Source organism: Octopus bimaculoides, chromosome 30, assembly GCF_046866305.1.
Source record: "Octopus bimaculoides isolate indiv1 chromosome 30, ASM4686630v1, whole genome shotgun sequence".
Taxonomy (NCBI): Eukaryota; Metazoa; Mollusca; class Cephalopoda; order Octopoda; family Octopodidae; genus Octopus; species Octopus bimaculoides.
The window spans coordinates 7,372,693-7,400,053 of NC_142957.1; the positions used below are offsets into that span (position 1 = coordinate 7,372,693).

Below are 27,361 nucleotides of genomic sequence, written 5' to 3' on the forward strand. Positions count from 1 at the left end.
CCACAGTCAAATGACTGAAACAAGTAGTAAAAGAGTAATATACGGGTCTACTGGATCACAGCTGACCTTGGGTCAAGCAATAAGGAAGGACACATTAGATAATGTAGTCCTAGGTACACTGTATCTGAATACAAAAGACAAGATGGATATAGCTGGAACGCATCTGATCATAGGTCTGCTGGAGCAGAGCTGACCTGGGGTTAAACAACCACCAAAATGTTACTTACCAATTCCAGTTCTCTGGGATTTGCTTCACTGACTTTGTCGAAGTTGACTATTCCAGCATTTACCAAGGCATTTGAAAGAGACTGACCTATCAGAAAGACAAATATAACACCATCATCCTCAACAACAATAATTATATTAATAAATACCCTGGTGTGATACCAAGCAATGGCTCCCATGGCTTCTGATCTTAAATTGATTGGAAATGTTATCATGGGCACATTTTGTCTTGGTATAAAAGATGAGTTACAGCAAATATTCTGCTTAATACCACAGATTTACTTGTCAGCTGTTTGACCTTAGCCATTGAGCATGTTCCTTATTGACTGACGATATGTGCATCTCTGATCATGAGCAGAAATAGTGGTGGTGGGGGGGGGCATCATAGCCATGTGTTGAGAGGAATTCTTCGGGGTTTAAATAATTCACCTCTGGAAACATGGATGTTTTGTTCAACATCCTTAAACGACCCTTATCAGAGTTATGGGTAATCTCACTTCTGTTTCCCTTGTAAGTTCCATACCAGGGCCTGATGCACATGTTTCCCCCCCCCCCCCCCCCCCCGAGAGAAAGCCTACCTTTCCCAGGTCTCGGTTTTGAACTATCATCGATGCTCCTGTAAACTTTGCTGTTTTTCTTTGTAGGGGTGCTGGCCCTGCACAAACCCGTTTTTACCCCTGAGAAGAGGCGATCCATATCAAGTCTGTTCAGAATGATCCGGCATGATCCAAACTAAGGTGATCAATATCAAGTCTGTCTACCCTTTGACCTGTCCATCATGGGAGGCCCTGCCAGGGGCTTGAGATCTGTTGGCGTAGTTCTCAGGGTTTCCAAGGCACATAAGCCACCCCACTGCAAGAAGGACTGGACCTTGTAGCAGACTATCAATCTGTTGCAGTATATTTAAACCCGATCCATCTACCCTTGAGATATTTAGCTGCAATTGGAACTGAAAGGGTGGTGGAGGGGATGATAGACAAAAGATAACATACCTATTCCTTCCAGTTGCTTGGTAACATATTTTGAGTTCTCCCAGATGCGGGCTTTAAAGCACTTGTTGATGTAGATGGCGTTGATGAGGGATTTATGGCAATCCTTGAGCCACAGGATCTCTTGAAGACCTAGGGGTAGAATGGATGAGGGAGTGAGGCAGGGAAAAAGAGATGAGAGATAGAGAGAGAGAGAGAGAGAGAGAGAGAGAAAGAGATGAGGGGAAAGATGAGCAAGTAGAGATATGAGAAGAAGGGAGAGACAGAAAGAAATTTGACAGAGACACAGAGAGAGGAAATATGAGAAGGAAGAAAGAGAGATATAGAAAGGAAGAGATGGAGAAGAGAGAGATGAGAGAGGAAGGGAGAGTGAGAGGGAGACAAATGAACAGAGAGACAGAGACAAACACAGAGAAAAACAGACAGGCAGATAGACATACAGACAGACCGTTGCCGGTGCCTCTGGACTGGCTCATGTGCGGGCGACACAAGAAATTTTTTCGAGCGGGATCGTTGCCGGTGCCCCTGGACTGGCTCTTGTGCGGGCGACACATGAAATTATTCGAGCGGGATCGTTGCCGGTGCCCCTGGACTGGCTCATGTGCGGGTGACACATGAAATTATTCGAGTGAGATCGTTGCCAGTGCCCCTGGACTGGCTCATGTGCGGGCGACACATGAGGGTTTTCGAGCGAGATCGTTGCCAGTGCCCCTGGACTGGCTCATGTGCGGGTGACACATGAAATCTTTCGAGCGGGATCGTTGCCAGTGCCCCTGGACTGGCTCATGTGTGGGCGACACATGAAATTATTCGAGCGAGATCGTTGCCAGTGCCCCTGGACTGGCTCATGTGCGGGCGACACATGAAATCTTTCGAGCGGGATCGTTGCCGGTGCCCCTGGACTGGCTCATGTGCGGGCGACACATGAAATTATTCGAGCGGGATCGTTGCCGGTGCCCCTGGACTGGCTCTTGTGCAGGTGACACATGAAATTATTCGAGTGAGATCGTTGCCAGTGCCCCTGGACTGGCTCTTGTGCGGGCGACACATGAAATATTTCGAGCAAGATCGTTGCCAGTGCCCCTGGACTGGCTCTTGTGCGGGCGACACATGAAATCTTTCGAGCGGGATCGCTGCCGGTGCCCCTGGACTGGCTCATGTGCGGGCGACACATGAAATCTTTCGAGTGGGATCGTTGCCGGTGCCCCTGGACTGGCTCATGTGCAGGTGACACATGAAATCTCTTGAGCGGGATCGTTGCCGGTGCCCCTGGGCTGGCTCTTGTGCGGGTGACACATGAGGGTTTTCGAGCGAGATCGTTGCCAGTGCCCCTGGACTGGCTCTTGTGCGGGTGACACATGAAATTTCTTCGAGAGAGATCATTGCCGGTGCCCCTGGGCTGGCTCTTGCGCGGGTGACACATGGGGGTTTTAGAGCGAGGTGAGCATGGCCGTTGCCAGTACCGCCTGACTGGCCTTCGTGCGGGTGACACGTAAAAGCACCCACTACACTCTCTGAGTGGTTGGCGTTAGGAAAGGCATCCAGCTGTAGAAACTCTGCCAAATCAGATTGGAGCCTGGTGTAGCTATCTGGTTTCACCAGTCCTCAGTCAAATCGTCCAACCCATGCTAGCATGGAAAGCGGACGTTAAACGACGACGACAGAGACAGTTGGACATTGAGAAAGACAGATGAACAATGGTAGAGGAAGAGATATGAAAAGTGGAGATGTGAAAGGAAGAGAGAAAGAGAAAGAAAGAGAGAGTGAGAGAGAGAGAGAGGCGGGGAGAGATGAAGAGGTGATACGTGAGAAGGAGAGAGATAGGTAAATAGAAGAAGAAAGGAATGACAAGGAAGTGGGAGAAAGAAATGACAATGAGGAGATGAGGAGGTATAAGGAGGAGGAAGATGAGGAAGGGATGAGGGAGTGGAAGATGAATATGAGGGGGTCAAAGAGGAGTAGGAGGAATAAAAGGAAATACAATTATAAATGCATTTTGTCATGATTGATTGTTGTTGTTGGCACTCCGTCGGTTAGGACGTCGAGGGTTCCAGTTGATCCGATCAACGGAACAGCCTGCTCGTGAAATTAACGTGCAAGTGGCTGAGCACTCCACAGACACGTGTACCCCTTAACTTAGTTCTCGGGGGATATTTAGCGTGACACTGAGTGTGACAAGGCTGGCCCCTTTGAATTACAGGTACAACAGAAACAGGAAGTAAGAGTGAGAGAAAGTTGTGGTGGAAGAGTACAGCAGGGTTCGCCACCATCCCCTGCCGGAGCCTCGTGGAGCTTTAGGTGTTTTCGCTCAATAAACACTCACAACGCCCGGTCTGGGAATCGAAACCACGATCCCATGACCGTGTGTCCGCTGCCCTAACCACTGGGCCATTGCACCTCGACCACCACCACAATCACCACTACCATACAACCTTCAAAATCATTGTATAACCACCACTGCGTAGCCATCGTCACCACAATTGCCAATAGCCAAACAGTTTCACAATAAAGCTACTTACAGCGAGTGAGGCGCTGTCCAGAACGAAAAATCTTGTTGATGTCTTGGAGTAAGGAGAAGTCAGGGACCAGAATGCAACCAAGTGTAGCCTGGATTAAACTAGAAGAAAAAAATTAAAAGGAGTACAAGTTAGGAATGATAATGCAGCCACAAATGAACTAGATTAAAGAAGAGAAATTATGAAAGGAGCAGAAGTTAGGGGACATAACACAGCCAAGAGTGAAATTCATTAAATTTGAGGAGAAATTTTAAGAAGGGAAGAAACTAGGTGTCAGAATACAGTTAAGAAAGACCTGGATAAAACCAGAGGAGAAATTGAAAAGGAAGCAGAAATTAGGGACCAAAATACAGCCACTATTGAGTATGTTGTCTTAGAGAAAAGGTTAAAGATGCTCACTCAATGCAATCTTACAATCAACTAATGTGATGAGGATTATGAAGCAAACAGGACAAATTATATAATGTAGTCCGAGATACACTATATACCTGTTTTATACAGATATCTCCAGTCACAGAGACCACACAGTTTTATTGTAATATTAATGTAATTGATAAAAACAGCAATAATTACCAATTTTTGTTGCATTTTGGAAGAGTTATTGTATCAATAATAAACACACACATTGGTTCAATTTCACTTCTTTACTATTATTCATTAATTCATAAGCTATTTAACCAACCAAATAATCAATTGTTTGATTAATCATTCAGTTAATCCATCAATCAGTCATGTTTGTCAAAGTCCTTTTATTGCCATTCACAATCTCTTCAATGACATGCTTTTTCTACTCCCGGTCACTTTTTGGGGTTCATTGAAAATGTCGAAATTAGCAATGAAACGACTTTGACAAACTTAACTGATTAACTGAATAATTAGCCAAACAATTGATTAGTTGGTTGGTTAAATATGTAACCAATTGACTTATAATAATAAAAGAAGTGAAACAGAACCAGTGCATGTGTTTATTACTATGAGTATAATGACCTTCCCATGATACAACAAAATCTGTTCCAACACACGAGTTCACATAAAGAATCTTGAAAACCAAACACAAAAGTAACCAAATGACAAATAATAATAAAAGAAGTGAAACAGAACCAATGTGTGTGTGTTTCTTATGATTAGCAAAACGACCCTCCCAAGACACATCAAAATTTGTTCCAACAGACGAGTTCACACTGAGAATCTTGCAAACCAAGTACAAGAATTAGATTACCAGTTGATTTTCGATTCTTTAGTTTTGATTTTACCACTGAAAGGGAACCTGTGAGAAAAAGAGAGAATATACTGTCAGTGGATGGACCATGAATAAACTGGATTAGACTAATAACCAGTCAAAGGAAACTGGATGCAAAAAACACAGCTGCTAGAATATCTATGCAGCAGAAACGTGCATTGGACACATTTAAATAAAATATGTTGGATAATTAACTGTAGCAAAAAAAAACAAAAAACAAACTGCAGATGTACTAATCTTTGTATTCATTAAAATTGTCTTGGATATAAACACTTACTCTTTTACTCTTTTACTTGTTTCAGTCATTTGACTGCGGCCATGCTGGAGCACCGCCTTTAGTCAAGGAAATCGACCCCAGGACTTATTCTTTGTAAGCCTAGTACTTATTCTATCGGTGTCTTTTGCCGAACTGCTTAGTTACGGGGACGTAAACACACCAGCATCGGTTGTCAAGCGATGGTGGGGGGACAAACACAGACACACAAACACACATACATATATATATATATACATATATACGACGGGCTTCTTTCAGTTTCCGTCTACCAAGTCCACTCACAAGGCTTTGGTCGGCCCGAGGCTATAGTAGAAGACACTTGCCCAAGGTGCCACGCAGTGGGACTGAACCCGGAACCATGTGGTTGGTAAGCAAGCTACTTACCACACAGCCACTCCTGCGCCTATGGTAAAATATTTATAATCCAGCAAAGCAAATCCAGGATTTACCCATTAAACGAATTACAATGGGATTGCTCACCTTACAACTAAGGTGCTCCTTACAACTAAGGTGCTCCTTACAACTTGATGCAGTTAACCATAACCTGGATAATAAGTGAGTCCTGGTACGGTACCTGCCTGGATACTTTATCCCTATCCATTCATTATATATATATGTATATATATATATATATACACACACACACACACACACACACAATTATATATGTGTGCACATGCACACACACACACACACACATGCATGCACACATCAATCAGTTACTCTTTTACTTGTTTCAGTCATTTGACTGTGGCCATGCTGGAGCACCGCCTTTAGTCGAGTAAATCGACCCCAGGACTTATTCTTTGTAGTACTTATTCCAGTTTGTCAAAGTCCCTTTATTGCCATTGATGGTTCCGCTTTCGCTTGCCCCAACAATAGGTCTTCGCAAGCCGAGTTTTATTTCCAATGAAGGAGACGACGTTGGCATGGGTTGTCAGTCGTCTAATTTAATTTGATTTCGATTTCACTTGCCTCAACAGGTCTTCGCAAGCGGAGTTTAGTGTCCAATGAAGGAAGGTACGTATAAGTGGGCTGCCTGAGGCCTTTGATTTAGGTCTCACTTGGCTTGCCAAGTCACCTATATAGTCAATCAGATGATACATGAAGGAGTCATACCCAAGGAGCCGTACCTGTTTAAAACTAAGTGGACTGGATACAATAGTGAACTGTGCCTCCACAATGTACCTATTTTCAGCAAGATTGTCAAGGTATACTAATGAACTGTGTCTCTATAGAGTTCGAAGACGGACTAATGTGTCTTGCAAACAACTTGCACATGCAAGTGCTACCAGTCAAGAATTCCGCATACCGGAAGCCAGCAAGTGTATGGGGTCATCAGGAGAGAATGCGCGCCGTTTCGGGGCCTACCTCTCGACGGCATCAATGCGCACCGGCTCCCCTCACTGATATGAGGCCCCGCTTGCTAGATCAACTGGTTATTAAACAAAGCTCAATCTTTCTCTAGCCATCGCTCATCGTCTCTTTTTAACCAAATCCAGTGGCTAGCCTTCTCCACTGTAGTTTGGATATCGGTAATGGTGGTATTTACCTTCCGATGAGTTAGGCCTAACGATAACAGCAGTCGTTTCACACTGTGTCCAACAAATCCTCTACATCCGACTTCGATTGGAAAATGCTCCGCTTTCCAGCCTGCATCTTCACATTTCTCGAGGAGGTTTCCATAACGGTCCATCTTTCGAGCCCGCGCGGCGTCCATATTATCTTCATGAGGAACCGTTAACTCAACTAGATTTACAACTTTTCTTCTTTCACACAACATACTAAAATTTCATTAATTACTAAACAAAAGTAATTACTGATTTTTTTTCTTAATAATTCTAATAATTTTAGTTTTATTTCATTTGTAGTTTATTTACCTTATTGTTGGGCTAGTCTTGCTTTTGTTTAAAGAATTAAGCGTTTTCTTTTCATTAGTTCGGATCTGAATATCACTAAATTCATAACTTCTAGATAAAATATCCAACTGGAAAAAACAACAAACAAAAGCAAATCAGAAAAAAAGAAGAAAAAAAGTAAGGGTATAGGTACAAGCATGGCTGTGTGGTTAAAAAGCTCACTTTGCAACCATGTGGCGCAGGAGTGGCTGTGTGGTAAGTAGCTTGCTTACCAACCACATGGTTCCGGGTTCAGTCCCACTGCGTGGCACCTTGGGCAAGTGTCTTCTACTACAGCCTCGGGCCGACCAAAGCCTTTTTAAGTGGATTTCGTAGACGGAAACTGAAAGAAGCCCGTCGTATATATGTATCTATATATGTATGTGTGTGTATATGTTTGTCCCCACAACATCGCTTGACAACCGATGCTGGTGTGTTTACGTCCCCGTAACTTAGCGGTCTCGGCAAAAAAGAGACCGATAGAATAAGTACTAGGCTTACAAAGAATAAGTCCTGGGGTCGATTTGCTCGACTAAAAGGCGGTGCTCCAGCATGGCCACAGTCAAATGACTGAAACAAGTAAAAAAGAGTAAAAAAAAAAAAAGATGTGGTTTCAAGTTCAGTCTCACTGCATGGCACCTTGGGCAAACGTCTTCCACTTTATGCCTAGACTAGTCTATACCTTGTGAATGAATTTGGTTGACAGAAACTGTGTGGAAGCCTGTTGTATATATACATACATACAAACACACACACACACACTCACATTAATTATTGGGGACAGAAGCAGTATTAGTACCAAAAGGCTATCTTTGTATCCAACTTAACATAGATGTCTTATTAGAACACGGAATACAATGTTATTAGCCTTGAGAGATCTTTTATAGACATCATCATCATTTAACATCCTTTTTCCATGCTGGCATGAATTGGACAGTTTGACTGGGCTAGCATACTGGAAGGCTGCACCATTATTATTATCATTATTATTATTATCTTTTACTCGTCTCAGTTATTTTGACTGCAGCCATGCTGGGACACCACCTAGAAAGGTTTTCATCAAGCAAATTTACTCCTGGACTTATTTTTGTAAGCCTAGTATTTATTTTATAGGTTTCTTTTGCTGAACTGCTAAGTTACAGGGACATAAACACACCAGCACCAGTTGCTGAGCAGTGGTGTGGGACAAACAGACACTAACGCACACATACATATATATACGTACGGTGGGTTTCTTTTAGTTTCCCTCTACCAAATCCACCTCATGGCCCAAGGCTGTATTAGAAGATACTTGCTCAAAGTGCCATGCAGTGGGTCTGAACCTGGAACCATGTGTTTGAGAAGTGAGCTTCTTACCACATACATGTCTCCTCCTCCTCCTCCTCATCATCATCATCACCACCACCACCACCACCATCATCATCATCATCATCATCATCACCATCATCACCACCACCATCATCACCACCACCACCACCACCATCATTATTATTATTATTATTCAAGGTAGCAAACTGGCCAAATTGATAGCACACCAGGAAAAATGCTTAGTAGGATTTCCTCTGTCTTAACGTTCTGAGTTCAAATTCCACTGAGGTCGGCTTTGTCTTTCATCGTTTCAGGGTTGAATAAAATAGGTACCGTTTGAGGACTGGGGTAGATGTAATCAATTTACCCACTCCCCTGAAACTGCTGGCCGTGAGCCATAAATCTGTAACCATTACTATTATTATTATCATCATTATTATTATTATTATTATTATTATTATTTTTACCTGTTCACTTAAACCTTCTGATCCAGTTAATTTAGCAAAACTTTTCATTGTGGCAAATGCTATGCAGTATCTGGCCATCAGTCGTCCCATATCTGAGAGGATCAAAATTAAAAAACAAGGTCATTCATAGTCATTTAAGGCAGGGGTTTTCAAACTTTTTGACTTGCGGACCCCTTTATATTTCAGGCTTTATACCCTTATAAACGCTTATGAAATTTATACATAAATATTTGCTTAAAATAACATATATTTTTACATTTATTTATTTAACAGTATTTAACAGAATAGGTTTATTGTCAATTAAAAGATTTCGATTAAAAACCATATATAAAATCAAATTGCCCATAAAAAGTATTTGCTGTCCACGCCCCCCTGTCTTGTCCTTGCGGACCACAGTTTGAAAACCCCTGGTTTAGAGTCAAGATTTGGCTGCTATTTTCAGCATGGCGGTATCTCTTAGATCAGGGGTTTTCAAACTTTTTGACTTGCGGACCCCTTTATATTTCAGGCTTTACCCTTATAAACGCTTATGAAATTTATACATAAATATTTGCTTAAAATAACATATATTTTTACATTTATTTATTTAACAGTATTTAACAAATAGGTTTATTGTCAATTAAAAGATTTCGATTAAAAACCATATATAAAATCAAATTGCCCATAAAAAGTATTTGCTGTCCACGGACCCCCTGTCTTGTCCTTGCGGACCCCCTGTGGTCCGAGGACCACAGTTTGAAAACCCCTGATTTAAGGGACTGGGTCAGTTAATTAAGACAAAATAACATAGGAAAAAACGCAAAGTAAAAATATATCCTCATCATTAGCACAAGCCATACCATGACACCCACCTTCATCATCATTGTCATCATCACCATAACCACATCATCATCTCCGTCATCATCATCACCACCACCACACTCATCCTACTCTGCTAGATATTTTAAACATCTCAGCAGAAATACCTGATGAGCCAGGTGGGGGGGGGGGCCTTCCTTTTCTTCATATCCTTAATTGCTTTATCTACTAAGCTACTGTCAATTTGGATAGCTGGTCCCTCAGTTGGGTCCAGCTTCTGGCTCACCAGTCCTCAGTCAAACCGTTCAACTCATGCCAGCATTTTAGTTAGTTTTAGTTGGCACTCCGTCGCTTCCGACGTCGAGGGTTTCCAGTTGATCCGATCAACGGAACAGCCTGCTGCTCGTGAAATTAACGTGCAAGTGGCTGAGCACTCCACAGACACATGTACCCTTAATGTAGTTCGGAGGGGGGGGATATTCAGCGTGACACAGAGTGTGACAAGGCTGACCCTTTGAATTACAGGCACAACAGAAACAGGAAGTAAGAGTGAGAGAAAGTTGTGGTGGAAGAGTACAGCAGGGTTCGCCACCATACCCCTGCCGGAGCCTCGTGGAGCTTTAGGTGTTTTCGCTCAATAAACACTCACAACGCCCGGTCTGGGAATCGAAACCGCGATCCTGTGACCGCGAGTCCGCTGCCCTAACCACTGGACCATTGCGCCTCCACTCATGCCAGCATGGAAAGCGGATATTAAACGATGATGATCCGGCTGCTGTTTCTTGCAGACTCAGTGACTGTGTAGAAGCTCCTTTTTATTGTTTAGCTTACCGGTTGGTTTAATGTCAAAGGTATCTTCATCCAAGACAATAAGGGCCACACTAGCCAAGTGGTTCAGATTCTGTAGGCACAAATCTGAAAAACAAGAGTTCAAATTTAACAAGTGAGTACACACAGATTAGCATGTAAATGTGTGTGTGAGTACATTATCTGTGTCTATGTGCATATCTTCTATGTTTTACTTGCTACAATCATTAGACTGTGGCCATGCTGGGGCACCACCTTCAGGAACTTTTAGTTGGATGAATTGACCCCCCCAGTAATTATTTTGTGAAAACTGGTACTTACTCAGTTTCTTTTGCTGAACCACTAATATACAAGGACATAAACACACCAACACCGGTTTCAGGTGGTGAATTATATTTTACTCCTCCCCAAACCCACACAATGGTTTTACTGCTATAACACCTGGATTTTCTACACCTGAAGAATTTCAGCCTTACTTTTAAGACTATAATCTGAAGTTCATGCCTAACCATTATGTACCTACTGTAATACTAAAACTACACTATGACAGGGATGGATTCAGAGGGGGGGGGGAGGATAGGGGGGATGCCCCACTACCATCACCACCAACCAAGAAACTTTTTCAAATTTGACTGTTTTGTTTAAATATGTAAATGATAGAAAGTATATTTTTGTACCAGCAACAAACAACCCTTGAAGCGTTCAATATAAACATTAACTTTTTTCAATATCTCTGTCATTTCATTGATCAATTGCAATGAATCGGACCTCAGATCCACTAACCACCAGAAATTTCTGGATTCACTCCTGCACTGCAATACTCCAGTTCGACTATTCGCTGTTTGGCCCACCAGTGATTTTTATCTTCAAGTGTTTCGTCAGTTCATGCAAGTGGAGAGCAATAGTCAAAGTGGCTTAGAACAAGTGTCCTCCGGATCACCATCATGGTTTCCTGATCTCTTGTTCGAAAAGTCCTAAGAATCCATCCGGTCAGTTGCCTGCATTTCATTGACAATTTAGCAACATGAACTTATAGAGTATTTATTTATTTTTTTTTTGTCCCAGACAAAGGAAAAACTAAACTCCACAATAGGAAAATTGTGAGAAATACGGAATGACATTTTATTGCAGTTACACTTTGTAAAAATACCACATGAACATGACATCCCAAATAGTTCCGAGGAGGGGTGTGAAGAATTACTTCCTGGAAAGTTCCGAGGAAAGGGGAGGAGGGGGATGAGTGTTTGTATGTGTGTATGTGTGCTAAGAAATAGGGAAGGAGACAGAGGAAGGAAGTGAGTGGTAAGAGGGTGAAAGATATATATATATATATATATATATATATATATATACTCTTTTACTTGTTTCAGTCTTTTGACTGTGGCCATGCTGGAGCACCGCCTTTAGTCGAGCAAATCAACCCCAGGACTTATTCTTTAGAAGCCTAGTACTTATTCTATCGGTCTCTATTGTCGAACCGCTAAGTTTCTTGCCTTATTGTCAAGCGATGTTGGGGGGACAAACACAGACACACAAACACATACATATATATATATATATATACATATATACAACGGGCTTCTTTCAGTTTCCGTCTACCAAATCCACTCACAAGGCTTTGGTCGGCCCAAGGCTATAGTAGAAGACACTTGCCCAAGATGCCACGCAGTGGGACTGAACCCGGGACCATGTGGTTGGTAAGCAAGCTACTTACCACTATATATATATATATATATATATATATATATATATATATATATATATATATATATAGAGAGAGAGAGAGAGAGAGAGAGAGAGAGAGAGAGAGAGAGAGAAAGAGAGAGAGAGATAGAGAGTGATATGATCAGGGCAACAAGTACAACTGACCCACACAGAGATGTAAATCTCTATTGATGTATTCAATCCACCTCAGAATATATTCTTACCTTGTAGATATTTCTCCATTTGTGCATTGGTCATTTTATCAGATATGCCTGTAATAGTAATAATAATAATAATAATAATAATAATAATAATAATATTGATTCCAAATTTTGGCACAAGGTTAGCAATTTTGCGGGAGGGTGTAGGTCAATCACATTGATCACAGTGCTCGAGTGATGACTTATTTTATCAATCCTGAAATCCCGAAAAGCAGAGTCGACCTCAGCAGAATTTGAACCCAGAACGTAAAGACAGACAGAATGCTAAGCAGCATTTTGTTTGGCTTTCTATCAATTCTGTCAGCTCACCCACCTTACAGTTATATACTGGCACTCCATCAGTTACAAATGACGAAGTTTCCAGTTGATATGATCGACGGGACAGCCTGCTCATGGAGTTAGCATGCAAATGGCTGTGTGGTAAGAAGTTTGCTTCACAGCTGCATGGTTCCGTGTTCAGTTCCAATGTGTGGCACCTTGGGCAAGTGTTATCTACTATAGCCTTGAGCCAACCAAAGCCTTCTGAGTGGACTTGGTAAATGGAAACTGGAAGAAACCCATCAGGTATGTGTGCATGTGTGTGTATGTATGCATATATATATATATATATATATAAAAAGATTTAAGGAATGGAGAAAACGCATGTTATAACATGCGTTTTCTCCATTCTTCAAATTTTTAAATATACTCAAATACCCAAAATATCAAGGAGTTTCTGCCTCACCAACAGGAATTACACCACAGCTATTTTGTGATCTTTGCTACCTTGGTTTCTATTAACCCATTTATTCTATCAGAATTATTATTTATTAGGATAGAATAAATACATTTAATTTTATATATATATATATATATATATATATATATATATATATATATATATATGGATAGATAGATACACAAAGAGATAGACAGACTAGCAGATAGATGGAAAGATAGATATACAAGCCGGCGAGCTGGCAGAAACGTTAGCACACCAGGCGAAATGCTTAGCGGTATTTCGTCTGCCGTTACGTTCTGAGTTCAAATTCCGCCGAGGTCGACTTTGCCTTTCATCCTTTCGGGGTCAATAAATTAAGTACCAGTTACGCACTGGGTCGATGTAAACAACTTAATCCCTTTGTCTGTCCTTGTTTGTCCCCCTCTATGTTTAGCCCCCCTGTGGGCAATAAAGAAATAAGATAGATACACAGATAGACGGATAAATTGACATACAGATAGATAGATACAATGGGCTTCTTTCAGTTTCTGTGTACTAAATTCACTCACAAGACCTATATTGTCCCAGGGCTACAGTAGAAGACACTTGCTCAGCGCACCATAAAGAGGGACTGAACCAAAACCATGTGATCAGGAAGCTCACATCCTACCGCACAGCCGCACCTGTGCCTGTGAACATGGACCCAATAAAAAACGAATGAAGGAAGCAATAAACCAAATTAATTGTGCTGCAGGATGGGATGGGGTCCCAGGATTAATATAGAAGTTGGCCAAACTCACCGTAGTGTTTAGGGTTCTTGCGTACCCTGATGTAGAGGAAAGTGTGTTTGATCCATTCCACAGCAACATTGATATCAGTAATTGTGTTGAGGAAGATCTCTGCATTCAGATGTTCTATTAGATCCTTGTGCAAGCTGCAGTAGTAGTAGTAGTAGTAGTAGTAGTAGTAGTAGTAAGGAGGGTAGTAGTAGGGGTGGTGGTTGTGGTGGATGTTGTGGTGGTAGTAGTAGTAGTAGTAGTAGTAGTAAGGAGGGTAGTAGTAGGGGTGGTGGTTGTTGTGGTGGTGGTAGTAGTAGTAGTAGTGGTGGTGATGGTGGTTGTGGTGGTGGTAGTAGTAGTAGTAGTAGTAGTAGTAGTAGTAGTAGTAAGGAGGGTAGTAGTAGGGGTGGTGGTTGTTGTGGTGGTGGTAGTAGTAGTAGTAGTGGTGGTGATGGTGGTTGTGGTGGTGGTAGTAGTAGTAGTAGTAGTAGTAGTAGTAGTAGTAGTAGTAGAAGTAGTAGTAGTAGTAAGGAGGGTAGTAGTAGTGGTGGTGGTGGTTGTGGTGGATGTTGTGGTGGTTGTAGTAGTAGTGTAGTGATGGTAGTAGTAGTAGTAGTAGTAGTAGTAGTGGTGGTGGTGGTGGTGGTGATGGATGTTGTGGTGGTTGTAGTAGTAGTATAGTGAAGTGATGGTAGTAGTAGTAGTAGTAGTAGTAGTAGTAGCAGCAGCAGTAATTGAAGTAGTAGTCAGTTGGTTAACATGCTAGTGGTCAGGTAAGTGAGGTCAGGGTGTGTTGGTCTGCTGTGCGATGGGTGTATGGAAATGTGTATTTGGCAAGGAGGTGCATGTCATAAGGGTGTTTGCATGACGTAAGGAGCATTTTAAAATAAGGCAGGATGTGTGTTAGGTGAGACAAAGTGTGTGCTATGTGAGGTAAGGCGTGATAAAATAAGGCAATTTTTGTGTTATGCGAATTAAAATGTGTATTTTAAAACAAGGCAAGAAGCATGTAGTATGTGATGTGTCCAATAGACTGACCTGCTCTCAATAACTTGCATACCATTTACCAAATTTTCATATTTGCTCTGGAAACAAAGGAAAAATAGAATGAAAGGAAAGAAAAAGTTTATTAAGAACCTGTTGTTTTTAAACCCAGGTGAGTCCTGATCCAGCAAACCTATTATCAAATGTATGGAGGTGCAATGGCCCAGTAGTTAGGGCAGTGGACTCACGGTCATAGGATCGCGGTCTTGATTCCCAGTTCCAGTTTATCCGATCAACGGAACAGCCTGCTCGTGAAATTAACGTGCAAGTGACTGAGCACTCCACAGACACGTGTACCCTTAACGTAGTTCTCAGGGATATTCAGCATGACACAGTGTGACAAGGCTGACCCTTTGAATTACAGGCACAACAGAAACAGGAAGAAAGAGTGAGAGAAAGTTGTGGTGAAAGAGTACAGCAGGGTTCGCCACCATCCCCTGCCGGAGCCTCGTGGAGCTTTAGGTGTTTTCGTTCAATAAACACTCACAACGCCCGGTCTGGGAATCGAAACCGCGATCCTACGACCGCGAGTCCGCTGCCCTAACCACTGGGCCATTGCGCCTCCATTCCCTGAGAACTACATTAAGAATATATGTGTCTGTGGAGTGCTCAGCCACTTGCATGCTAATTTGACAAGCAGGTTGCTTTGTCGATCAGATCAATTGGAACCTTCGTTGCCATAACCAATGGAGAGACAGTTGTAGTTGTGATATAATAAATAGCTTACCTTATTACTCATCTTGGTCAATATCACAGCTGTAGCACTGGTGTCAAACTGAAAGTAAAACGCATTAATTAAAACCTTTAGCATGTATACATACATACATATTTTGTATTTCATACCCTAACTATTATATTTAATCATCATCATTGTTTAACGTCCGCTTTCCATGCTAGCATGGGTTGGACGATTTGACTGAGGACTGGTGAAACCAGATGGCTACACCAGGCTCCAATCTGATTTGGCAGAGTTTCTACAGCTGGATGCCCTTCCTAATGCCAACCGCTCAGAGAGTGTAGTGGGTGCTTTTACGTGTCACCTATACAGAGGTCAGTCAGATGGTACTGGCAACGGCCACGCTCAAAATGGTGTATTTTATGTGCCACCCGCACAAGAGCCAGTCCAGGAGCACTGGCAACGATCTCGCTCGAAAATCCTTACACATGTCACAGGCACAAGTGCCATATTAATATATCTAATTGCCTACACACACATACATATATACACGATGGGCTTCTTTCAGTTCCCATCTACCAAATCCACAACGATTTGGTCACCTGAAGCTATAGTAGAAGACATACCCAAGGAACAAGACAGTGGGGACTGAACCCAGAACCATGTGGTTGGGAAGCAAGCTTCTTACCACCAGCCACTCCTCTAAGTCTGCAAGTTACACTTATACGCACCTGTGGTCGTCCAGCTCTGCCGATCATCTGTAAAATCTGTGATTCTGAATATTCCTGATGGTTCCCCATCACATAATACTGAGTTGACATAATGACCACAAGGTGAGCAGGAAGGTTCACTCCCATTGCCAGAGTTGAGGTGGCCACTAGAAGATAGAAAGATTAACACTTTAGCATTCAGATGTCTCTGTCAAATTAAATGCTTATTTATTACCTCTGCCTTAGCAAAGGCAGGGGTATTGTTTATAGTCATGTTTGTTTGTTTGTCTGTCTGTGGACAAGATATCTCAAGAACTACTGGATGGATACAAATGAAATTTTCAGGGATGTTTGGCCTCATGACTGGCACGAATTGGTTAGATTTTGGAATCAATCCAGTACCAGACAAGGATTCTGGATTATTTTTCCTGCTTTTTTTACTTAATTTTTGAGAGTGGTCGGGTTCATCATCATCGTCGTTTAACGTCCAGTTTCCATGCTAGCATGGGTTGGACGATTTGACTGAGGACTGGTGAAACCAGATGGCTACACCAGGCTCCAATCTGATTTGGCAGAGTTTCTACAGCTGGATGCCCTTCCTAATGCCAACCACTGCGAGAGTGTAGTGGGTGCTTTTATGTGCCACCGGCACAAAGGCCAGTCAGGAGGTACTGGCAACGGCCATGCTCAAAATGGTGTATTTTATGTGCTACCCGTACAAGAGCCAGTCCAGGGGCACTGGCAACGATCTCGCTCGAAAATCCTTACACATGTCACGGGCACAAGTGCCAGAAAGGCGACGCTGGGAACAGGTGCCATCCCGATTTCGCTTTCGCTTGCCTCAATAAGTCTGCGCAAGCTGAGTTTCGTGTCCAATGAAGGAGACGACGTTGGCATGGGTGCCAGTCGTCGAATGTGAAATAAAGTATCTTGCTCAAGGAGACAACACGTCACCGGAGATTGAGTTCACGACCATGAGCCGAATACCCGAACCATTAAGCCAGGCACCTCTACAAACGATATATAGAAAGTCATCTACAAATAAACAGTCAACAAACAGTAAACAGTTGGTTACTGAACAGTGAAGAGTAGAAGTAACTGTGGTTTAGAAAGTGATCGATAAGCAAACAGTGGACGGATGGTGAACAGTTGGGAATGAACATAGGTGAACGAAATAAGGAAAACGATTTACTCACAAAGTACCAGTAAGTTACCAGCTTCAAATAAGTCAGCCATCAACTTCCTGTCATGGTAGTCCATACCAGCATGGTGACAACCCACACCATTGAGGAGGAAATCTTGGTAAATACAAACACAGAGAAAAAGAATAAAAAGAGAGGTTTTGTACACAGTGATGTTGTTGTTGTTATTGTAGCTTAGCTTCAAGATTAAAAGGTGTATCCACCCATGGCAATTTCATCTGAATATCAGCAACAGTATGGTAATAAATACATATATATATATGATGATGATGATGATGATGATGATGATGATGAGGACAGTGAGTTGGCAGAATTGTTAGCAAGTCGGACAAGATGCTTAGTGGTGTTTTGTTCATCTTGACATTCTGAGTTCAAATTCTACCAAGATCGACTTTTGCCTTTCATTCTTTTTCGAGAAGATAAAATAAGTACCAGTTGGGCACTGGAGTTCAATGTAACTGACTTAACCCTTCCCTAAAAGTGCTGACTCTGGACAAAAAATTTAAAATTGATATATACATAGGTGCAGGAGTGGCTGCGTGGTGAGAAGCTTGCTTCCCAACCACATGGTTCTGGGTTCAGTCTCACTGCGTGATATCTTAGGCAAGTGTCCTCTACTATAATCTTGGACCGACCAAAACCTTGTAAGTGGATTTGGTAGATGGAAACTGAAAGAAGTGTGTCGTATATATATATATATATCTATATACATACATAATTTTTCAAAGTAAACTATGTAATCGTTACCAATATAGCAGGAGATTTCACCGCAAAAAAATCTAAATTAGACTCCTTGGGGATCGTTCTCCTTGTTTATATATCCAAAGTTTTAAATTTATAAATTTAAGAGAGAGATTTGACGCTAATATCCATTATTAATGTAATAATGGATATTAGCGTCAAATCTCTCTCTTAAATGTAAAAATTAAAAACTTTATATATATATATATATATATATATATATATATATATATATCATCATCATCATCATCGTTTAAAGTCCGCTTTCCATGCTAGCATGGGTTGGACGATTTGACTGAGGACTGGAGAAACCGGATGGCAACACCAGGCTCCAGAGTTTCTACAGCTGGATGCCCTTCCTAACGCCAACCACTCAGAGAGTGGTATATATATGTATGTATATGTGTGTGTGTTTGTGTGTCTGTGTTTGTCCTCCTAGCATTGCTTGACAACCGATGCTGGTGTGTTTACGTCCCCGTCACTTAGCAGTTCGGCAAAAAAGAGCCCGATAGAATAAGTACTAGGCTTACAAAGAATAAGTCCCGGGGTCGATTTGATTCGACTATAAAGGCGGTGCTCCAGCATAGCCGCAGTCAAATGACTGAAACAAGTAAAAGAGTAAAAGGGTAAAAGATAGGTACAGAAATGGCTGTGTGGTGAGAAGCTTGCTTCCCAACCACATGGTTCTGGGTTCAGTCTCACTGCGTGATATCTTAGGCAAGTGTCCTTTGGACTGACCAAAACCTTGTAAGTGGATTTGGTAGATGGAAACTGAAAGAAGTGTGTCTATATATATATATATATATATATATATATATATAATTTTTCAAAGTAAACTCTGTAATCGTTACCAATATAGCAGGAGATTTCACCGCAAAAAAGTCTAAATTAGACTCCTTAGGGATCGTTCTTCTTGTTTATATATCCAAAGTTTTAAACTTATACATTGAAGAGAGAGATTTGACGCTAATATCCATTATTAATGTAATAATGGATATTAGCGTCAAATCTCTCTCTTAAATGTAAAAATTAAAAACTTTATATATATATATATATATGTATGTATATGTGTGTGTGTTTGTGTGTCTGTGTTTGTCCCCCTAGCATTGCTTGACAACCGATGCTGGTGTGTTTACGTCCCTGTAACTTATCAGTTCGGCAAAAAAGAGACCGATAGAATAAGTACTAGGCTTCCAAAGAATAAGTCCCGGGGTCGATTTGATTCGACTATAAATGCGGTGCTCCAGCATGGCCGCAGTCAAAATGACTGAAACAAATAAAAGAGTAAAGAGTAAAGAGTAAGAAGAGAAAGAAAAAGAGAGAGAGAGAGAGAGAGAGAGAGGTGATAATTACCGTGTAACTTGGCATCTTTTAAGAGTTTGGCACTGTTACTCAGAATGGTTCTCATCTCAAAGGAAGACAAAAACTTCCCCTGTTTACTCAACATGTCAGCTGTTTGTATGACATTCTTCCGGGTTGAACAGAACTACAATTTGAGAAGAAGAAAAAAAAGACCTGATTATTGGATTAGGACTGACCTAGGGTTAAACAATTACAATGATACGGTTGTGGTCGGAACATTTGATCAAATGTCTGCTTGATCTAACTTTAGTCTAAACAACAAAAGCACATTAAATACTGTAGTGTATATTTGGTGTTAATTTGCTTCAGCTTTATATTACATTAATCCTATTTCGGCCAGAGTTCTTTCATCAGACTTCTGTGACCTCATCAGTGGGCCTTTGCTTTCTTCTTTCTTATGTGTGTCCCTCCTTGCTAACGATCAGCCATTTTGTATTTTGTATTCCTATTGTATGTGTCTATGCATGCGTATCCCTCAATGTGTCTATGCTTTTGTAAGTGCATGTGTGTGTATGGGGAGTGCCTGGATTAATGTAATATAATGTAATATAAAGCTGAAGCAAATTAACACCAAATATACAGTGCGTGTGTTTTTATTGGCTAAACTGGCAACATGACCGTCCCCAAGTACAACATCTGTTTCAACACACGATTTCACATCAAAAATCTTGCAAAACAAATATGTATATATATATATATATATATATATATATGGTGGAAGCATTGGTAGTGGTGTTAAGTCCCCCATCTAACAAAATTAGAAGCGAGAAGGAGAGAGAAAATGAGTAAGACAGAGGGAGAATGAAAGGGCAGGGGATGTAACAGTGTCCTTACCACAAGTGTTGGTTTACCATCAGAATAGTTAAGGATGACATTTGGAAGTTTATACCGGAGTGAGATATCAAACTGGAAGTTGGATATCCTCTCAGAACAAGGATATCCAATGACTATCTTCTGTAGCTTGACAGGTCGGAGGTCATCACTGATTCTGAAAAAAAGGTCACAGAAGAACAAAATGTTTATTTGGGGATGAATTCAGGGCAGGGATTTTGGGAGAGTGTGGTGAAAACATGGAGAAATCTGTGAGTTTGTGGCTGTGTGGGGTTAAACAGATTTGTTGGACATCTTTTTAAGTTTACCTTTTGTTTTTTTAATATTTATTTGTAAGAAAGGAAGGGAGCTGGCTGAATCATGGGGGTCCCAAAATTAAGACAACCAAAGTTTTGGGCTTTAACAACTATCAATAAATGTGATAAGATATGAAAATTATGCATTATTATAAAAGCTTAGTGTATTTTCGTTTTGTTTCGGTCTAAATAAATTCAGATTTATCAGTTGTGGTGTGCAAGAGAGACGATTGCACTGGTATGGTCATGTAGCGAGAATGGATGAGCATAGCTGTGTGAAAAAGTGCCACACCCTAGCAGTTGAGGGAACCTGTGGAAGAGGTAGGCCCAGGAAGACCTGGGATGAGGTGGTGAGGCATGACCTTCGAACATTGGGCCTCACCGAGGCGATGACTTTGACCGAGACCTTTGGAAATATGCTGTGCGTGAGAAGACCAGGCAAGCCAAGTGAGACCTAAATCGAAGGCCTCAGGCAGCCCACTTATACGTACCTTCTTTCATTGGACACTAAACTCCGCTTGCGAAGACCCGTTGAGGCAAGTGAAATCGAAATCGAATTAAATTCGACGACTGGCACCCATGATTTGTGTGTTTAAATGTCGAGTAGAGCACCGGCACAGTTTAGGCCACCTGTTGTCATCCACAGTTGTGGTACAATTCCATTGGATCTACTTCAGGAACTCCGCAGTAGCAGTTAGGGTAACAGTATTAATTAATAATAGGAGATGGATTTCATATTAGTCTTTTATTAGGTCCAACATATGTTTCAACCCAGACTGATGGGTTGAAACATATGTTGTACCTAACAAAAGCCTAACACAAAATTCATCTCCTACTATTGATTAATACTATATATATATATATATATATATATATATAGTATATTTTATATATATATATATATATAGTATATTTTATTCTTAATAATTTTTTCTTTCCTAATTTTTTCATTCATAATTTTTTCCATTCATAATTTTTTCATTCATATTTTTTATTATTACGTTTGTAGAAATAAATAATCTTGTATTTTTCTATTATTCAATTGATCTTTAATTATAATTAAATAAACGTCTTTAGCTTTAAATAGTATAGCTTTAACTATTACACCGGTTAAATTTGTACTAATTTTATCTTCATTATTTTAAACTTAAACTTCGTTCAACTTGTATTTAAAACAATGATAATTTAAAACAATGATAATTTATGTAAGATGTTTTTTGTATATAATATACATGTTATTATAATGGATGAAGGGATGATTATTGAATGGTTATTATTTTGATATTATGATATTTTTTAAATAATTTTTCTATCTTTATATAATAAGTATTTCATATTAATTCATTTGGTACTTATTGTTGGTTGAGATATATATCTAATTATTGTTCTACTTACGATCTGACGAGTAGCTATATTTCTGAATAGAACTTATTTTTGATAATTTCAATTGATTTTAATCGATTTAAATTTCTTTTCTATTTGAAAATTGGTTATGAAACACGTGTAATCTTTTTATTATATTTATCTTATGATATTTACTTTACTTTATATTATACTCATTTATTGTGCTTTTAATTATTAATTTTTCTATATGTGATAGTGGATTTTCATCGATGAGTTCTTGATAATTGGTTATTTTCCCTAAAACTATATATTTTATATATATATATATATATATATTCATGTGTGCATATTCATGTGTGCACATATATATATATATATATATATATATACACACACACACACACATATACATACATATATACATACACATATATACATACACACTTATATCTACCACACACACACACATATATACTCTTTTACTTGTTTCAGTCATTTGACTGCGGCCATGCTGGAGCACCGCCTTTCATTGAGCAAATCGACCCCAGGACTTATTCTTTGTAAGCCTAGTACTTATTCTATTGGTCTCTTTTGCCAAACTGCTAAGTTACGGGGACATAAACACACCAGCATCGATTGTCAAGCGATGTTGGGGAGGACAAACGCAGACACACAAACATGTACACACACACATATATATACATATACACGACAGGCTTCTTTCAGGCTCTGTCTACCAAATCCACTCACAAGGCTTTAATCGGCCCGAAGCTATAGTAGAAGACACTTGCCCAAGGTGCCATGCAGTGGGACCGAACCCGGAACCATGTGGCTGGTAAGCAAGCTACTTACCAAACAGCCACTCCTGTGCCTCTCTCTCTCTCTCTCTATATATATATATATATATATAAAATCATAATAAGGGTGTTGAATGATTACAACACCAGTCTACTAAAAATAGGAACTACTTAGATTATTATTCCACTACACAAGGTTGTAAGTGAGGATTTATAAAATAATTTGGATAGTACCATATATATATATTTCACAGTTTGAGTTATTAAAAACCTTTTCCGATCATCAGAGGCAACATACCAAGCATAAATAAATGAAAAATATATTATACATACCGCCATAAGTGCAAATAATGTTATGGCTGTGTGTATAATGTATTTTCCATTTATTTACATTAGGTAAGTTGCCACTGATGATCAGAAAGGGTTTTTAATAACTCAAACCATGAAATACGCAGATATGGTACTATCCAAATTATTTTATAAATCCTCGCTTGCAACCTTTTTTAGTGGAATAATAATCTAAGTGGAGCGAGATCATTGCCAGTGCCCCTGGATTGGCTCTTGTGCGGGTGGCACATAAAATACACCATTTTGAGCGTGGCCGTTGCCAGTACCGCCTGACTGGCCTTCGTGCGGGTGACACGTAAAAGCACCAACTACACTCTCGGAATGGTTGGCGTTAGGAAGGGCATCCAGCTGTAGAAACTCTGCCAAATCAGATTGGAGCCTGGTGTAGCCATCTGGTTTCACCAGTCCTCAGTCAAATCATCCAACCCATGCTAGCATGGAAAGCGGACGTTAAACAACGATGATGATGTTATATCTCCATTTTCTTACCTTTTTTTCTGAATGATCATAAAACCATGTTCTATATGTATGAACCGATTGTTTTATGAATATTATTATTCATAACAAATATTAGCTATTCAACCAGTAATTCACTGGATGATACCCTCCTTTAACGATGTGTAACGTCAGTGTGCATACTCAACAGAGGATAAGTGCCTTGAGAGAAAAGTTGGACCTAAGAAGCATTACATGTGGTGTGCAAGAGAGACGACTGCGTTGCTATGGTCATGTGGTACGAATGGATGAGGATAGCTGTGTGAAGAAGTGCCACACACTAGCGGTTGAGGGAAACTGTGGAAGAGGTAGACCCAGGAAAACCTGGGATGAGGTGGTGAAGCACAACCTTCGAACATTAGGCATCACCAAGGCAATGACTAGTGACCGAGACCTTTGGAGATGTGCTGTGCTTGAGAAGACCCGGTAAGCCAAGTAAGACCATAACCTGTGGCCTATGCCAGTTGTGTAACCAGCCCACTTAGGCGTACCTTTCTTTCACTAGATACTAAACTCTGCTTGTGAAGACCTGTTGAGGCAAGTGAAATCGAAATTGAAACCAAATTCGATGACAGCACTGCATGACTGGCATCTGTGCTAGTGGAGTGCTAAGAGCACCATCTGAGCATGATCATCGCCAGGGCCGCTGACTGGCTCTAAATGCTGAGTCACTACCAGAACTAGAAGAGAAGTTTCAGGTGTGGAAGCAAAGATTAGAATCGAAGGGCCTTAGAGTCAACCTAGCTAAAACCAAAGTCCTAATAGGTAGAAAGGTAGACAAACCACAAACCCCTTCAGGTAGATGGCCCTGCTTGAGCTGTAGAAAAGTTGTAGGTAGAAACTCTATAAGATGTACCCAGTGTAAGCTATGGACTCATAAGAGGTGCAGCAATATTAAAGGAAGGCTAACTGGGAAGATAGTTTTTGTATGTGGCAGATGCTCAGGAGCAATAAACATTGCAAAAGTGCAGAGAACAAGTTCTGCCACATTCCAGGGAGAAAAAACTAGAAGTAGTTGATAGCTTCCGTTACCTAAGTGACCAAGTCAGTAGCGGGGGAGGGTGCGCTGAACGTCTAGCTGCTAAAATAAGAATATCCTGGGCAAAGTTCAGAGAACTCTTACCTCTGCTGGTGACAAAGGGCGTCTCGCTCAGAGTAAAAGGCAGACTGTATGACGCATGTGTACGAACAGCCATGCTACATGGCAGTGAAACATGGGCCGTGACTGCTGAGGAGACGCATAAGTACATGCATTTGCTGGGTCTTCTCAGTCGCAGCATATCTCCAGAGGTCTTGGTCTTTTGTCATTGCCTCTGTGAGGCCCAACGTTCGAAGGCCATGCTTCACCACCTCATTCCATGTCTTCCTGGGTCTCCCTCTACCCCAGATTCCTTCAACTGTTTGGGAGTGACACTTCTTCACACAGCTCTCCTCGTCCATCTGTAGTACATGACCATATCATGCAAACGTCTCTCTTGCATGCCACATCCGATGCTTCTTATGTCCAATATTTCTCTCAGGGTGCTTACACTCTACATCTATCTATATATATAGATATATGTATATATATACTAGCAGCTAAGCCCGGTTTCACCTGGTCGGTTTGGATGACGTGGCTGTAAAACCTGTTGCATGTAAGCATTCGACTTTTTGGGCACGCTTATGTTAAAAAACAATTTTAGAATGACTTTTTTCTGTCAAAACGCTAAAAATAACTGACCAACAAAAGATAAAAAAACAACCAAGATTCAACCAAATCAAAAATAAACCCAAATACTAAGTGAACAAAGATGAACCACCCCACTTCCATTGTGCACGCACACGCACACACACACCCCTTTTACATACACACACATATATTCACACAGAGGTGAAACGCTGTTTGATTTATTTTTTCAGCATACAATTTTCATCACTCCACTACCAAGTATGACGTCACCCCTTCCTTTCTCATTCAGAAACACAAGAGTATTATTATAGTAGATTATCTCGGTAACCATGGGAGCTATGAAACAATACAAAGCCCAGCATCACCACCAGATTATTCTACACATCTGTGTAAATTTTTGCGCCATTTGACCATGAATCCCAAGACAAGAAAGAACCGTCCATGTCAAATTTATATGTAAAGATATATAGATATACTGCATATACGCCAATAGTAAAACAAGGTACTCAGGTCAATACAATACATTTAACTTAGAACACCTTTGCAGACACTATCCCAGTGGAGCCACAGTCCAAAGATGACTAAAACTGATAAAAAAAACAAAAAAACAAAAATCAATTATGAAATAGGCGCAGGAGTGGCTGTGTGGTAAGTAGCTTGCTTACCAACCACATGGTTCCGGGTTCAGTCCCACTGTGTGGCACCTTAGGCAAGTGTCTTCTACTATAGCCTCGGGCCGACCAAAGCCTTGTGAGTGGATTTGGTAGACGGAAACTGAAAGAAGCCCGTCGTATATATGTATATATGTATGTGTGTATATGTTGTGTATCTGTGTTTGTCCTCCCAACATCGCTTGACAACCGATGCTGGTGTGTTTAGGTCCCTTGTAACTTAGCGGTTCGGCAAAAAGAGACCGGTAGAATAAGTACTAGGCTTACAAAGAATAAGTCCTGGGGTCGATTTGATTCGACTAAAGGCGGTGCTCCAGCATGGCCGCAGTCAAATGACTGAAACAAGTAAAAGAAAAAGAAAAAGAAAAAGAAAAAGAAAAAAAATATAAAAATTATTTTATACTTATAAGTGATGGCTGGATTATCGCTGTCCCCTAACCATTCAGCAAGCTGTGAGGAGTAGAAACAGGAGAGTTTAGGTTCACTGAGTACAAGAAACACATAGAGATGATGGAGGAGGGTATGAAGGGAAGGGTAGGTGGAGGAGGAACAGCAATAGTTGATGGAATATTGTTGTTGCTGGGTTAAGTGCATGGCTCAATGGTTAGGGTATCATGTTTACGTCTGTGAAGTCGTGAGTTTGATTCCTGGACATGGCTGTGTGCTGTGTTCTTGAGCAAGACACTTTATTTTTCCAGCATTGTTCCAGTTCACTCAGCTATAGAAATGAACAGGAATGTCACTGGTACCAAGCTGTTTTGGCCTTTGCCTTTCCCTTGGACAATATCGGTGGTGTTGAGAGGGAAGGCTGGTGTGCATGGGCGACTGCTGGTCTTCCATAAACAACCTTGCCCAGACTTGTGCCTCAGAGGGGAACTTTCTAGGTGTCATCCCATGGTCATTCGTGACTGAAGGAAGTTTTTATTTTATTTTCTTGTTAGTTCAGGGAATATTGTTAAGTTTTACGAGTACTGAATGAAATATCCTGCAATTTCTGTCACTGGAAACACATGCATGGCCATAGAGGTATTGGCAAACCAAGAAGAGCATTTATTGAGGTCAACTTGCAGAAGACACTGAATATCAGGTTGAAGATATGAAGACTACCCTGGAAGACCAGGACATGTAGCATGGAAGAGGAAGAGTTAGTTGCCTTGGGTCAGGCTAATTGCCTGACCAAACAGATATATATAGGTACAGGTGTGGCTGTGTGGTAACAAGTTTGCTTTGGGCCAGAGGCAAGTCA

At 40.8% G+C, this 27,361-nt stretch overlaps 1 protein-coding gene across 1 annotated transcript in view; it reads right to left on the reverse strand.

Annotated features, from left to right (window-relative positions):
- The window catches only part of LOC106868401 (putative ATP-dependent DNA helicase HFM1), a 59,412-nt gene that overhangs the window by 17,382 nt on the left and 14,669 nt on the right, over nucleotides 1–27,361 (reverse strand). Inside the window, exons 12-27 of the mRNA XM_089346221.1 lie at nucleotides 26,519–26,565; nucleotides 20,499–20,652; nucleotides 19,656–19,788; nucleotides 17,556–17,657; nucleotides 16,381–16,526; nucleotides 15,701–15,748; nucleotides 14,968–15,014; nucleotides 13,951–14,084; nucleotides 12,454–12,501; nucleotides 10,550–10,633; nucleotides 8,921–9,012; nucleotides 7,128–7,234; nucleotides 4,950–4,997; nucleotides 3,734–3,831; nucleotides 1,218–1,346; nucleotides 228–313 (exon numbers count right to left, since the gene is read on the reverse strand). Coding sequence (XP_089202347.1) covers nucleotides 228–313; nucleotides 1,218–1,346; nucleotides 3,734–3,831; nucleotides 4,950–4,997; nucleotides 7,128–7,234; nucleotides 8,921–9,012; nucleotides 10,550–10,633; nucleotides 12,454–12,501; nucleotides 13,951–14,084; nucleotides 14,968–15,014; nucleotides 15,701–15,748; nucleotides 16,381–16,526; nucleotides 17,556–17,657; nucleotides 19,656–19,788; nucleotides 20,499–20,652; nucleotides 26,519–26,565 — 1,503 coding nt within the window. The remainder of the gene's footprint in view (nucleotides 1–227; nucleotides 314–1,217; nucleotides 1,347–3,733; nucleotides 3,832–4,949; nucleotides 4,998–7,127; nucleotides 7,235–8,920; nucleotides 9,013–10,549; nucleotides 10,634–12,453; nucleotides 12,502–13,950; nucleotides 14,085–14,967; nucleotides 15,015–15,700; nucleotides 15,749–16,380; nucleotides 16,527–17,555; nucleotides 17,658–19,655; nucleotides 19,789–20,498; nucleotides 20,653–26,518; nucleotides 26,566–27,361) is intronic.